Below are 15,265 nucleotides of genomic sequence, written 5' to 3' on the forward strand. Positions count from 1 at the left end.
GACTCCAATTCCATCACATTCCCTGGTGTTGCACGCCATCGAGCGCAAGTCATTGAAATGACTTGCGATGTAATGTCACGTGTGGTAACACTGACTATGTATTGTCCGCGTTGTTACCAACGCGCGTGGTACTGACAGCGTTGTAAATGCTGTCTCCCATTACCTCCGCACTGTACTGTTGATGATGATGAACTGTATTTAGATCTTAAACTCTACTGGTCTTGATACTTCACCAGAGGTTGAATAGATCTCTCAATTGCACCCCCAACCAAGGAAGGAGCCTCCTTTATTGTAGTAGTACATATGCTGTCAGAGGTGCTGTAACTGTAGTTGTCAAGTCTGGAAACTTAGTATAATCTGCTTACTGGAATTTTGCTACCTGGCCCTAATGTTTTAGAGTGTTTGCTACCTTTCAACGAGGCCCCTACAGACACTCTGGTTGAGAAATGGTTGACGTATTGCTCGGAAACACCAGTGAGTCACCCCCTCGTCGAACTCCATAGGCTTGCTCTCGCTAACCAAGCCTTTTTGACACCACTCCTAACACCTGAAAGTCTTGTAGTGAAGACTTCAGCCAGCAAAGTAAACCCAAAGACATTCCCTGCTGCCTCTCCTGATATAGAATCGAAGCACATGAATCCACTTTAAAGAGGATGTTCTTCACTGCCAGATTGAGACTGCGATCTGTGGGCTGCCTGTTGAGCAGATTTGGTCACGCTTCTGGATGTGGCGAGCAAGGTCTTGCCCATCCTCCCTGATGCTTGAAATTCTTTGCAAAAGCTGTCAACAGCTGACAAGATGCGGGTGAATACATTTTGCGAGCATTGCTAGACACCACAGACTGTATGCCATGCAGTGGACACTTCAGCTGTGACTCATTGTCATACTTGGATGTGCACCACGGATATCTCCAGGGACGTGCAGGCATGCTCTGCGGAAATACCTTTTGATAGTTTGAGGCTGTTTAGAGCGCATTCAGCTTTGTAGTTCTTTAAAAATAATCATACTAGAGCTCGATCCTTGGGCTTGCTGTCCCCGGCTGGCCAGATCAATCACCAATACTGAAAGCTCAGAGATCACTCTGTGGGGAAACCATAACCAAAGGGAGCGGTCTCAGCCCTTGCAGCAGCCTCTCCAGCTCTTTAGAGGCTCCCGGAGGATTGGGTGCAGCAGAAAATGGGGCCACTAATGACATGGTCAGTCCTCATCCACTTCAAGAGTCGCCTTTGAGCAATGGGGTACTCTTTTTCCCTGTCAAAAATGGCATTTTGTTAACTCTGACCCATTGTTGGTCATTATTATGCTCTTACCTCTTTATCGTCCTTACTGCTCCTTCTCTTTTCACCCAATCACCTTGCAAAAGATATCCACTCATTGCTGGTAAAAGGGACAATGGAGAAAGTTCAAGAGAGGTAGAGGCAATGGGTGCTGTCCATGGTACTTCTTGGTGCTTAAGAACACCTTGGACTCGGAGCGCTTTTGAACCTTCGGTTCTTGAATGCTTTCCTTTGGAAGTAAAAATTCAAGATGCTGACTCTTGTCAAGATCCTCTTTTCTACCCTAGATCCTGGGGATTGGATGATGTTCTTGGACTTGTAGGACATGTATTTTTATGTACCTGTCCTGCAGTTTTACCGGTTTTCCCTCCACTTGTTTTAGTTCACCATGCTGCTCTTTGGCCTCACCTATGTCCCTGGAAGTTTACGAAGGTGATGGCACTGGTAATGGCCCATCTTAATAGGTCGGGAGTGCTTGTAATTTGTACCTAGATGACTGTTGAAGGCAAGTTTGTCATGGACCACCATCACACTCCTAACTTCAGTCTGGTTAGTCCTCAATCTGCTAAAATCCGCCCTTCGGCTAGTGCAGAGGATTCCCTTTTTAGAAGCCATTCTGGACACACTGATGTTTTAAAGCCTTACCACCCTCTACAGTGATCCTTGGGCATTCAGTATAGGATCCCAATGTTTTGGGCTCTGCCCTGTGTTTCAGCCCCGATGGTTCTGAGGCTCCTCGGTCTCCTAGCCATGTGTATCGTTCTGGTGTCTCATACCCATTGGCACAAGTGGGCCCTGAAGTGGACCCCCAACTTTTAGTGGGTTCACCACTGGGGTTGCCTCTCAGACAAAATCTGATTATCAGATAAGGAGGCACAGAATTTTAATTGATGTATAAAGGATTCCCACCTGACTTGCAGCAAACTGTTTCCCTACTCTATCCAGAGCTCACAGTGGAGTCAAATGCATCAACTCTGGGCATTGGGAGACCACTTGGATGAGGCTAAGATCAGAGACCGCTGATTATTCCTGGGCCATATGCACCATATCAATCTTCTTAGTGTCATCTAGCTGACCTTTCTTGCTTCCATAAAGGTCAGCCCTGTGCAAATTCTGGGGGACAGCAAAAACTGTCTTGTACACCAACAAACAGGGCATTGTGGGGTCATCTGTGCTGTGCCAATAGGTGCTTTGGCCCCGGGTGGCATTTCAGGGAATTTTGTTGACTATTGACCATTTAGTGGGGTCTTTAAATGCCCAGACAGACTAGCTTAGCGGACACCATTCTAACAAATCACAAGTGGCTGCTGCACCTGGTGGTAGTTTAAGATTTATTCGTCCAGTGGTTTGTGCCTTGGATAGATAATTTTGCCACCTCTGAGAATACTTCCTGTTGAGCTTTCTGCACTCTAGAGTTTCTGCTTCAAGGCTTCCCAGGAGTCTTGTTCCGCCTTCTGTGGGTTTCCAGTTTCCTTTATGCGTTGCGGTCTCTGCTGCTGCTTCCCCAGGTTAATTTTTTAAGGGTTTACATGTTTTCTCAGGCACATTTTGTTATACCATAGAGGGATCTTAATTTGATTTTTACTTTCTTATCATGCACCCCTTTTGAACCTATGCACAGCTGATTGGAGGCTACTGACACTTAAAACTGTGTTCCTCATTGCTGTCACGTCTGTGTTTTATATTGGTGAGTTGCAAGTTCTGACAGTTCATTTGCTATATGCCATCTTCTTTCCAGAAGAACAGATGTTTCGGATTCTGGCATATTCTGATAGATATATATCTAACTGAAGAACCTTCACTTTTAGAATTTTCCCAGGCCTCCGTTCCAGAAAACTGAAAAATAGCGCTCTTGTGCACCATTTGGTGTCACCTTACAGCTCTGCTTTGATGTCAGTCCGCTCTAGAAGTGACAATCGAGTCATATGTAAGTGCCACCCATGCATTCCGACACCAGTTCTTTCTTTCTTCACCTTAAGGCACAGTTTACGAATTTCGCTCCTTTCTTTGCTCTGTGAAGAGAATTTCCTCTAAAACATTTAAAGCGTTTTAGTGATGTTCCCCCTAAAACAACAGAATTCAAACCTTGTAGGAACTGTTGCAAACCGATCTCTGTTTCAGATCCACATGAGGTGTGCCTCTGGTGTTTTGGTTATTCACCCAACTCGAAAGCCTGCAACAGCTGCGCCCATATGAAATCTAAGGCCATTGAGGCAAAGTTCTGCCTGTGGAAACACCAGGAGGTTCCGAGCTAGTTCCCCCTCCAGGCCAAAATTGAAAGCAAGGACCCGATTCCTTTTTCGTTCCTGACGTCATTTCCAAGACATATCTTCCTCGCCACAGAAGTCTAAACAGTCTAAACACAAGAAGTTGAAACGTGACTGCCCTTTCCTGCCACTCTCAATCTCAAGAGAAGGTGCAAGGGCATCACCGTGCCTCCAGGCCTTGCTCCCGTTCCACCAAAGAGCAGATTCTGTCACTGATCCTGTTGCACCCAAAGCTCCTAGGTCCGTAGGCGACGCAGCAGGTAGAGAGGGGCCTTTCATGAAGCCATGTTTCTCATCTTGGCACACTTCCGGCTCCCTAAGGCGTACCTTTTGCCCCAACAGGGAGTCTCATTTGAGTTGCCGCCAGCGGGTTCATCGTCGCCACCTTCTGGGTGTAGGAAGACTGGGCACCTGTTGTGCTGTCTGATACACGTCTCAGTCTCTACAGCAGATACATCCAGATCTGATATACCATCATCTGACTGAGACTCAGAGGTTCTGCTGCCCAATCATGCACAGACCGTACACCAGCTTTTTAGCTCAGACTCTGACAAAAGCCAGCCTTATGGAGACCACAGTGGCGGAGATGGGGAAACATTTTCCCCATCCTATGATAATTGCTGATATATGGAGCCCCAGGATGCCAGTGGGCTAAACACCCCTCCCAGTTATGTTTTGGTAACCTCCCGCCCCTGCCAGAGTGCTCCCCGCCCCCCAAATCCAATACCCCGAGCCCACCAACTGAGAAAAACACTTTATTTGCCAGAGTAATGAGGGCTGCTGAGGTCCTTGACCTTCACTTCCGCCGTGTGTAGGTAAACACAAATGTGTTGACAGAGGTCTTATAGCCTGGCAGGCACTGACCCAACCACTTTTGCCCTTCATTGAAGCCCTCACTGGCACCCTGCTGGGTACTTAGGCTAAACCTTAATCTCGCCCCTCAAGTCCACCAACAGGTTGCTTGCCACCACAGACATCTCTTCCCATGAAAGTGGAAGAGGGGCTCCATTGTTTGGACCTCCAAGACACTCAGTTTTTACACTAATCATACCACAGAACATTAGGTGGACAATCCGCTCTTTTTACGGGTTCTCTGGGGGAAAGAAGGATAAGGTGGTGCAGAACCCGACTATCTCATGATGGATAGTCCTCTGCATCGAGATCTGCTTCACTCTGGCTAAGAAGCAGGCTCCTGAAGGCATAAGGGCCCACTCCACCACGGCCAAGGCTGCTCCTATGAAATGCATGCAGATCACCGGTCATGGATATTTGACAGGCAGCTCTGTGGGCATCAGTGCACGTGTTCATGAACCACTACTGCCTCTACAGTCAGGTCTGTCGAGGTGGGCATTTTCTTAAGAAGCGGCACTTACCTCAGGAGTGACGTCCCTTCGAAGCACTCATATGTAACTGTTCATCTCATTTGTTCAATAAAGTTCATTCCACAAGTGTAATCGATGCTTCAGTTCTGTTTATTTCTTATGTTCTTTTGGTGCGTGTTATTTATTCATAAAACGTTTCAAAAAGTTTCATTACGATTATGCCCAATGCATTTCGGGCATGTACCCTTCATCAGGGGATCTCGTAGACGACAAAGAAATCTGTCTCGTCGACAACCCAACCAACACTCGTCGTCGAAGACTTCGTCGATGCTACCTCCTTCGTCGAAGATAGCCTCGTCGACATAGAGTACCTCGTCGACATCTACCTCGTCGTCGAAGACTTCGTCGACGACAATTACATCTCTGTCGACGGCAGTGTCGTCGACGACAGCGACCTTGACTTAATCGACGGCATCCACCTCATCGACGCCTGGAACATCGACAAATCCCTCGGTGACGACATCGTGGACGAGCTCGTTGACGGGAGCATCAACGGAGCAATTTTCACTGGCGACTGCAACCACCTTCACTGTGGTAACTGCAACTACTGTTAAACGTCCTAATCCACTGGTTTTGTGCCCTGTCTAACACAGGTCCGGTCCCCCGGCTCAATTGTTTGCATCCGCAGAGGAGGAATCTTCTGATGGCTCCTATGCTGATGACACAGTTTGTCCCGCAAGTAGCCCATCGGAGCTTCATATCAAATATCAGGATGAGGATAACTATGAGCGGGAGTCGCACATCTCAGTTCATGATGACCAACAGGATTTGGAACATGGAATTCCTATGGCGCAGTTGCCGATGTCTTTAATCACAAATCTGCAACACATGCTGGACGACTATAATCTTCGTTTTTTACCTTCTTCGCAGGCTTCTCCAACGCCTCCTCCAGCGCAGGAGCCCGTTCAAGTTGCACCGCCACGGTCACCTGTTCCTCCGGACCCTGGTACTGATGATGACGTTCATGTTGATATGGACCAAGATGATGACGCTGTCCTAGCAGATTGGGATAATTATCAGACCTAGACTCGGTCTCCTCCGCCTACCTCCCCTCTGGCTTCTCCCCCAGTGGATATTGGGGGTTTTCACCTTTTAATGATGAGGGCCGCAAAACTTTTCCACCTGCCTATGGTCGTCAGACAGCAAGACTGTTTTCTTTATGATTTTAAAGATCAACCTTTAAAGCAAGTGCATGCCATTCCAAGAATTGATTTCATTTGAAAGGAGGGACTTAAACTCATGGAACGGCCTAATTCCATTCCTGCGTACTTCCACGCCTAAACAAAAAATATAAGGCGCCCGAGGATTAACCTGCCTACCTTGTGTCTCAACCGAAGCCAGACTCGGTCATTACACGGGCTGCCCAGAAGAGGACACGTAACCCAGCTTCTCCTTTATCATCACCGCCGGACCAGGAAGGTCGCCGCCTGGATACCATTGGCAAAAAGTTCACCACGGTGGCCGCAACTAAAGTCAGGGTGGCAAATTCCTTAGCCAACCTCGGCAGACACGACCGACAAATGTGGTCGGAGATTGCAGCTTTAGTCGACCTGATTCCTGAATCTTCCAGGGCAGAGGCACAAAAGATCGTGCAGGAGGGTGAAAAAATATTGTCCGAAATTATAGACTGTGCTGTTGATATTTCCTCAACTGGTTTCAGACAGCTTGCAGGTGCTGCTGTTTTAAGAAGGCAGGGCTGGCTTAAGGCTACGTCTTTTCGGCCTGAGGTACAGGGTAAGGTACTCAATTTACCTTTCGATGGAGAGTCCCTCTTTGGCAAGCACGTGGACAACGCTTTAGAGTCCATCAAGAAAGATACGGACACTGCTTGAGCCCTAGGTTCTCTCCAGTACAGGAAACTGCCATTCAGTGGAGCACTTGGCAGGGGCACATCCTCCAATTTTCGAGACACATCCCAGTACCGCTCCTATGGTGATAACAAACAGCGTTATTCCAACCAAAACCAGAATAGACAGTCCGATTCCAGGCCTTATAGGCGAAAAACCACCTACAGGGGAGGTAACACCTCTAAAAAAACAGTGACGTTTCAAAATCCAAGCCTTATCCTGCTCAGCGAATTGTAGTTCGAATCTCTCACAACTTTTAAGATTGGTCGAAAATAACTTCAGACCATTGGGTTTTGGATGTCATCTCAAAGGGCCACGCTCTGGAATTTCTCAAGTTTCCACCCAACCACCCGCCCTCTGGTCCCTCACCAGCACACTTAAAGGAACTGTTTGGACAGGTTGCAGTTATGATCCAAAAAGGAGAAGTCGACGTGGTTCCTCGATTACAACAAGGGATGGGCTTTTATTCCCGCTTTTTTCTTATCAGGAAGAAATCGGGGGAGTGGCGCCCGATATTAGACCTCCGAGCCCTCAACAAGTTCATCAAATCCCAAACATTTAGAATGCTGACCTTGCTGGAAATTTTGTAGTTCCTGAACCCCGGAGGGTTCCTCTCCACAATCGACCTTTAAGATGCATATTTTCATGTGCCAGTCCATCAAAGACACAGAAAGTACCTCAGTTTCAAAGTTGGATCAAAACACTTCCAATTCAAGGTTCTGCCTTTTGGCCTTTGTTCCGCTCCGAGAGTCTTCACAAAGATCATGGCTCTGGTTGCGGCGTATCTACGCATACAAGGCATACAAATCTACCCTTATTTGGACGACTGCTTGATAAAGGCTCCCACCTTTTTTGCAGCACAACAACACACTCAGACTTGCCAGTCAGTCTTCAAACCTTGGTTCTTTCCATCAACCAGGAGAAATCGCATGTCCATCCAGCACAGCAAAGAGTCTTTCTGGCAGCATTGATCGACACTCATCTAGCAAAGGTGTTTGTTTCTCAAGAGCGCCAAGATCACATTGCCAAATTGGTGGCTCTTCTACGCTCAAGAAAGTCAGCTTCTGTCTGAACGTTAAAATTCTTTCAGGGCATGACCTCGTCCTGCATACCGCTAATCCTCAATTGCAGGTTACACATGAGAGTTCTCCAAGAAGAATTGGACAAACAATGGAGGCAAGTCTCAGGGTCATTCAACGACAAAGTCTTCCTGACCCCTCGCATTCAGGGCATGCTGTAATGGTGGGCTCACCTTCCAAACATTGCGACAAGGCGTATGTTTCAGGAAACAGCCTCCACGCTTACCCTTATGACGGACGCTTCCTTAGAGGGTTGGGGTGCGCACCACGAAGGGTTATCGGTCAACGGTAAGTGGACTGCGGACCAGCGCAAGTGGCACATCAATCGGCTGGAACTCTTGGCCATCTTCCTCGCCCTGAAATCATTCCATCTGCTGGTGGAAGGGGAGTCTCTGTTGGTGCGTACAGACAACACCACCAGTATGCACTACCTCAACAAGCAAGAGGATACGAGATCAGACAGGCACAACAGATCTGGGAATGGGCAATACAACATCGAGTCCAATTAACTGCAGTTCACGTACCGGGCGTCTCCAACGCCCTTGCAGACTCTCTGTCGATCGGCCACAGACAGTCACGAGTGGGAACTCCATCAGCCAACTCTGGAGTATATCTTTCGCCGGTGGGGCCAGCTGGAGCTGGATCTCTTTACGACTTCACTCAAGTGCAAATGCCTACGTTATGCAAGCTGGCATCCCCACAAAGGGTCGAGCGGAAATGCATTTTCGATCAACTGGTCCAAAGGATTCATGTATGCTTTTCCGCCGATCCCTCTTATACCTCGCCTCCTGCGCAGGATGAGAACGCATCTTTCAGATCCTGTTGATTGCGCCCAGGTGTCCTTGTCTATCGTGGTTCACGTATCTCCTTATTCTTTCCCAGTGCGATCCGATCCCTCTCCGCCCCCTGCCGCACCTTCTCACCTTGAACCACGGGCAGATTTGCCATCCAGACCCGGCATCTCTCCAGCTTCACGCTTGGAACCTGAGCACCACGAGTTTGCCCATCTGAATATTGATCCTGACTGCAGAAAAGTCCTTGCTCACGCAGGGCATTTTCCACCATCAAAACATATAAATTGAAATGGAGGCGGTTTTGTGTTTGGTGCCACTCAGAGAACATTGATCCTATGCTCGCCACCCCTGAGCAAATATTGCCTTTCTTCCTCCTTTTGGCAAAGTTGGTACTTTCACATTCCACTCTCAAGGTCTTCCTGGCTGCACTTTCCCGTTTTCGACATGATGGTTCCACATCCCTGTACTCCTCTCGGATCATTTGTAAATTCTGTAAAGGTCTCTTCCGGATGTTTCCACCTGTCTGGCGTCTTCCACCTTCTTGGTGTCTGAATCTTGTCTTAGCCCAGCTTCTTAAGCCGCCATTTGAACCTATCCCTTCAGCTGATTTGAGATTCCTTACTTGTAAAGTTTCTCTCCTCCTCGCACTCATGTCCTCAAGGCGAGGGAGCGACATGCAGGCTTTTACCATTCAGCCATCATTTCTTCAGTTCTCAAAGGACGATGTTGTACTACGTACAAGCCCTAAGTTTATACCAAAGGTCCCTTCAGACTTTCACCTTAACGAACCTGTACAACTCAAAACTTTTTTCCCTAACCCTCAGTCTCCCGCTGAGCGTACTCTTCATTCCCTGGATCTGAAACGATGCCTCAAATTCTATATCCAACGCACTGCTGCCTTTCGAAAGTCAGACCAGCTCTTTGTGGCCTGTGGACGGATGCGCAAAGGACATCCGGTTACTAAACAGACCATTCCTCTTTGGATTTCTTCTGCCATCTCCTACTGCCATCAACGGGCGGGCAAGTCTCTTTCCGCTCCGGTGCGAGCACACTGGACAAGGGCAGTGGCTTCTTCTACTGCCCTATTTTCTGGAGTGCCTCTGCATCAGATATGCAGGGCGGCAACGTGGTCCAGCAGGCACACATTCATGAGGCACTACTGTCTGGAGACAGCTAACGCTGCGGACATTGCTGTGGGTCAAGCGGTGCTGCGAAATCTCTTCAAATAAAGGTGAGCCTCTGTTGCTTCCCGCCTCCTGTCATAAAAGGTTTTCTTGTGCATTATTGTAAATGTTTCAAATGTGTATTTATATCATTACCATTTCATTATTGCCTTTTATGACTTTGAGTATTATGGCGTACTGCTTTCTATTCTTATTCAAGCATATGAATCTATGAAAGACACCCCTAATACTGGAGAAGAACAAAAGTTACTTACCTGTAAACTGTGGTTCTCCAGTATTGGTGTCTTTCATGGATTCACATGCGACCCACCCTTCCTCCCCTCAGAGGCTCTCTTCTCCTCCTGCACTTTTAGTCACTCTTGTGCTACGAAAATCTGAGGGCTTGAGCTTCTGAGGAGAAGGTTCTAGAGGGTGCTACAGCCTGATTGGCTGCAATGTGGACTATTATGACATGGATATGCTACTAAAGTAAACTCTATCTCTATACTTTATATGGGCCAATGTTGTTCTATGGTACTTTAAGGTTTTATTTCTTTTAGATATATTTTGATATATATATATATATATATATATATATATATATATATATATTTGTATGTGCTTTATGTATATATGTTTCTTACTACTATTTTATGTACCGTGGGAATTATTCAAGCATGTGAATCTATGAAAGACACCAATACTGGAGAACCACAGTTTACAGGTAAGTAACTTTTGTTCATACAGCTCCTCGCCATCACTTCTGGAGACTGCATGAGACTACCACTGAGACGGATGGTGCCACCTACCTGTGTGTGGGATCCTTTTCTGGGAAAAGCTTCTAGATCTAATCTGGCACCTGGGGTGATTTAAAGGTGAGTAATCTGCTGTATAGTCTCCACCAAAGCGCGTAGTTGCAGTTGTCCGTTTTTCATCACGTAGCTCCTGCCCTTTGCTCAGAATCCAAGCACCCTTTAATGTTTTGCATTTCTTTTATTGCACTGTGGGTTACAAGCCTACGTCTGCTGGTACTCCTCGCGTACACTGGAGAGCCACTGTAATATTGCCTTCACTTTCACTTTTTGTAAGGGCCTTTGGAGTTCCTATTTGCTTGGTGTTGATGTAGGAAGAAAACTGTGATCGAAGTATATATTTTATTCTAATGCTTCTTTTTAATAAAATTATACAAAACGAATACAGTTAAAAAGGAGCAGTGAACTGCTGTGGTCACTTTTCTCCTTCGTGAGACTGTTATCACCTCCGCCCTGCAGTGGGTAGATGGTTTTTTTTAATGTGAGGCAGGTTTCACTGGAGGCGGAAATATGTTGCAGGAGTACTATGCTAAAAAATCTGTTATACCGCTACCTTCATAAGACTTGTTTCTTGTCTTTCTTTTTAGGTATTGAGAGTTTGCATCTGTAAGGAGGAAAAGTCAAAGGTTGAAGACTGCCCACCTTTCACAGCTACTGTATTTCAGGGTGACACAGTAGGCGCTTCCCCCCTCTACAGCTGCCGGACTCGCTCGCTTAGTAAACAGTGTGTTAGATTATTTATTTATTAAAACAAAAACCTGTCTAGAATACTGTACATGCCTCCTCTGCCCATGGAGTTGACTGCCATATGACTGGGAAACCAACCCGTGTGTGTGGCTGTTCTGGGCGGGACAGCCTCTATTCTCTGGTCAAATGTATTGCAAGTATCTGTCCGCTTCAAGCCATCCGTTAATCGATCGAGGGGGAGGGGCCTCTTTGGCTCGCAGGTGTTAATGTTTTCATCATTCTTTGTATTCATGCCGCTTAATTCAGCGAAAGATGGGACTCATGTATTTTTCAAACCCAAAATAGTGTTTCTTAAAGAAACTTCAAAATATTGTTTTCCCCATTGTTTTAGTCTGCAAACGTGAGAGGAACCCATGGTTAGATATTGTGTCCATTACATAAACAATGAAATTAGCACAAACGTGTTTGCTGGTGAAGGCTGGCGTTTGAAGTATTGCAAAGTAAAATGAATCCTAAATCTTCCTTTGATTCATGTACATTTATAAACAAATTACTGCAGCACATCTATTTCTGCAGGAAGCCGATCCCTTACCTTAATTGAAGCAACAGTGGGAACAATTTAACAAAAATGTGAATTTGTGCTAGGAATAGTTTGTAGACCTTTTCTTCGCCTGTCTGAAGATGACTTGGAGACCTAGAGTAGGAAGACAGATATTCGTGAAACATCAATCGCTGTGCTACTGAGTGAGGGGTCTCAACTTAGAATCTATTACGGGTCGGATCCGGTAAGCATTCTTTTCAGGAGGTTCTTAAGATGGGTCTTTTGCTCAGGAAGTAGGCAAGTGAATCTCAGGAACAGCCCATATGGCTCATTTTCAGAACTTTAATTTTGGTACGAGACCTCAACTCAATGCGCCAGTCTCTTCTTTGAAAGCGTTTGGCTCCTTCATCCAAGTCAAGTTGATGTTCACTAAAACTTCTGTACAAGAAGAGCTTTTTCCCTTATAACCAACTTCTAACGACCGGCCTCTACTTGTTTCAGCAACAGATCGGAAAACAGCCTCCAATAGCCCAAGCCCTCCTCTCTTTGCAAACTCTTTCCATGTGCCTCAGGCTTACTCGATTTCTTTTTCTCTTTCATGCGGCTGAGTTTAGGAATTCTATATTGTTATTGCAAAAACATTTTACCGACAGACACTTCTTTTTCTTTCTTGTTGTGTCCTGCAGCCTTCTTAGTTCACATGAACCTAAGAACCATTCCACCTGCTCTGTCTACATGTGCACTCCATCTTGGTCGGCTGGAAGAAAAAGAAAGGAATTGAGAGGTAGAGTAGGATCTTGGGGGTCAGAGGTCTGTTTTGAGCTATGGCGATGCATTTGACCAGTCTTTGTGTTGTTCATATTTTTGTTAGCTTTTTTTTAATTTTTATAATAATGCAACCTCTGCTTTGGTAGTTCACTTCGGTTGGATGTTCTAGAAACATGAAGCAAGGAGGGTTGCCTTTTTAATGCTATAGAAGACACTACAGGAAATATGTCCTTATTAGGACTACATACACACATGTGTTTTGATATATTGTAACATTTGGGCGACATATTGTAACAACACTACCCTCACTTTAAATGAAAACCAAATCCCTCCAGACTTGTGGTGGGGGCTATGTGGGGGTACCAAATACCCCAGCTTGACTTGGGTTTAAAGTGCAGAGAAGACCAGAAACCCGCAATGTGGTTTGATATGTAAAGTGGCAATTTATGTTGTGCCTTGCAGTACTAAGTTGTTTTGTGTAAACTATATATATATATTTTATTTCTGCATGGCGTAAGCTATGATCTGCTCAGATTGTGGGTTGTATACTCCTGGCAAAACGTGTTGGGCTTAACAGACTGCAACTTAGGCTTTATACTGATGTAATTATGATAAGACAAGGAAAGCCCTCTAGTCTTTTGTTGGGTAGCACACAAACGTTGACCTGAGCAGTCGGTTCTAAGCTGGGACTTCGGAGCATGAACTTTGCCCTTCTGACGATACGCAAAGGATGAATGAAATTCAGACTTGAATATGATAGAACCTAGAACTCCAAAACTTTATTTTTTTTACACTAAACAGTTTCAAATATTTTCTTGTTCACAAAGTGATTTTATTTATTAAAATGCTGCACCTACGTGAATTCATGACTTGAAAGTATGCACTCAAGTCTTTTAAAACAATAAGTTATTCAGTTATCCTCATAGCATCTTCATCAGCTCAATTAAGTTTTTTCTAAGACTTTATAATGTGTATGACTGCAAATATTTTGAATTTAGATCTGTGGGAGCGAGCCTCAGAATCCGCAGAGGAATATGGTTCGGTTCGGATCTGGTCTGGTCCAAGAAAATTGACTTTGCACAGCATGCCACGACTTTGCGATATTAACGTTTTCAGTAACGATAGCTCACCAGTCTCTTCACTTAGTCTTGCTCTTTGGATTCAAAACAGTCCCTTTCTTCTGGTATTTACCTCACCCTAACTTAACCCTCACCCTGTAGTCTCAGCATACCGTTTGCCAAGACAGGATCCAAAAGTATTGTATTATGTATGGTGTGGTTCCCCTTGAACTTGACACTACATAGACTTTTCAACACTAAAAACTGCACAGCACTTTGTTGGTTCTACTAGGCAGCTGAACAGGTTTTCTAATCTTGTAGCTGTTTTCTTCCACAAGTATTGCATCCTTTGATGGAAGGGCACTGGCGCCATGATCTTTGCATTTTCTATTTTTCAAGCTGGCAGTCTCCACGCACCTTGTACCATCTCTTGCTGCAGGACTCTGGTCCAGACTGTCATTTTTATCCAGGTTCTGGCGAAAGAAAATAGGTCTGTGGTGTCTGAATCTCTGCAATATGTTTAATGATGGTCTCTGCTGGAACACTACATAATATACAAGTAAAATCACACGCTACAAATACAACACCGTTTGTACAGGGAAGCACTTCTCTCGAAGTCAAAAGTATGTGGTCCTCCCACCAGCGCATCAGTTTGTGCTAATTTCAGTCTTGTGTATTTTAGCTGAGGTAGTTGGAAACAAATGTGATTCTTTTTTTTTTACTTGAATTTTTTATTCCTATACATTTCGCCTTTTAGCTTTACGCCTATTGCTACGCATTGCCAGTAAAGCTTTTGCTGCTTGGCTTTTTTCCTGATATGTCTGGAATCTCACCTCCTTGTGTGATCATCTGAGATTTACTCATTGTAATTGTTTTAAAATTTACAGAAAAGTAACTTAAGAGAAATAATATTAAATAGAGCTAGGCAACACCAGCAAATTGTTTAAGCAAAATAATTCAGTTCTGAACGTTATCGATAGTAAAATAATAGAATTGTTTATTTATCAGCACATTTCAACAGTACAGAAATAAACTTTTGAATATATATACCATTTTCAAACAAATGTCTAAGTATTAACGTATGCGTGATTGTATTAGATCAGCAATAAGGAATCTGTCTGTAACCTCAAGAAATAAAGTGCTTCAGAAACTGGACTGTTGCTTTGGCGTCTTCACTTTGTTATTTTTCAAGCCCCTCCCTCCTTCCCTCAGCTGTTCTGGTGATTCGATTTGCTATGCATGACATAATGGATGAGCTGAACAGTAAGATGCACAAGTTTTTTTCCGGAGTCAAATTTCTTGACTCCTATAGGATGGTGACCTCAAGGACAAGAGCAATAAGTGTCATATGACGCCTCATCGTCCTTTTGTATTGTATTGTATCGAGCATTTGTATAGCGCGAAACTGTCACCCTACGGGTATCCTGGCGCTTGAACTTCAGAAGGTAAAAACGGTTGAACCAATCCATCATTACAGCAGCGGGGCTAGATGTCGCCCCTCTGGAGTACCGCACCAGAGTAGAGGGAAAAGGAGGTTACTACAGACCAGGTCGTCCTCCTAGGTACAATTGCAAGAAATGAAGCCAGTGT

At 45.2% G+C, this 15,265-nt stretch overlaps 1 protein-coding gene across 3 annotated transcripts in view; it reads left to right on the forward strand.

Moving 5' to 3' along the window:
* AHCYL2 (adenosylhomocysteinase like 2) overlaps nt 1-14,830 on the forward strand; it is a 484,174-nt gene extending 469,344 nt beyond the window's left edge. For all 3 annotated transcript variants that reach the window (XM_086918893.1, XM_086918894.1, XM_086918895.1), the window contains exon 17: nt 11,209-14,830. In XM_086918893.1, coding sequence (XP_086775019.1) covers nt 11,209-11,215 — 7 coding nt within the window. In that variant the 3' untranslated portion in view covers nt 11,216-14,830. The remainder of the gene's footprint in view (nt 1-11,208) is intronic.
* Nucleotides 14,831-15,265: the final 435 nt, after the last annotated feature.

The sequence above is a fragment of the Lissotriton vulgaris genome, chromosome 1_1, assembly GCF_964263255.1.
Source record: "Lissotriton vulgaris chromosome 1_1, aLisVul1.2, whole genome shotgun sequence".
Taxonomy (NCBI): domain Eukaryota; kingdom Metazoa; phylum Chordata; class Amphibia; order Caudata; family Salamandridae; genus Lissotriton; species Lissotriton vulgaris.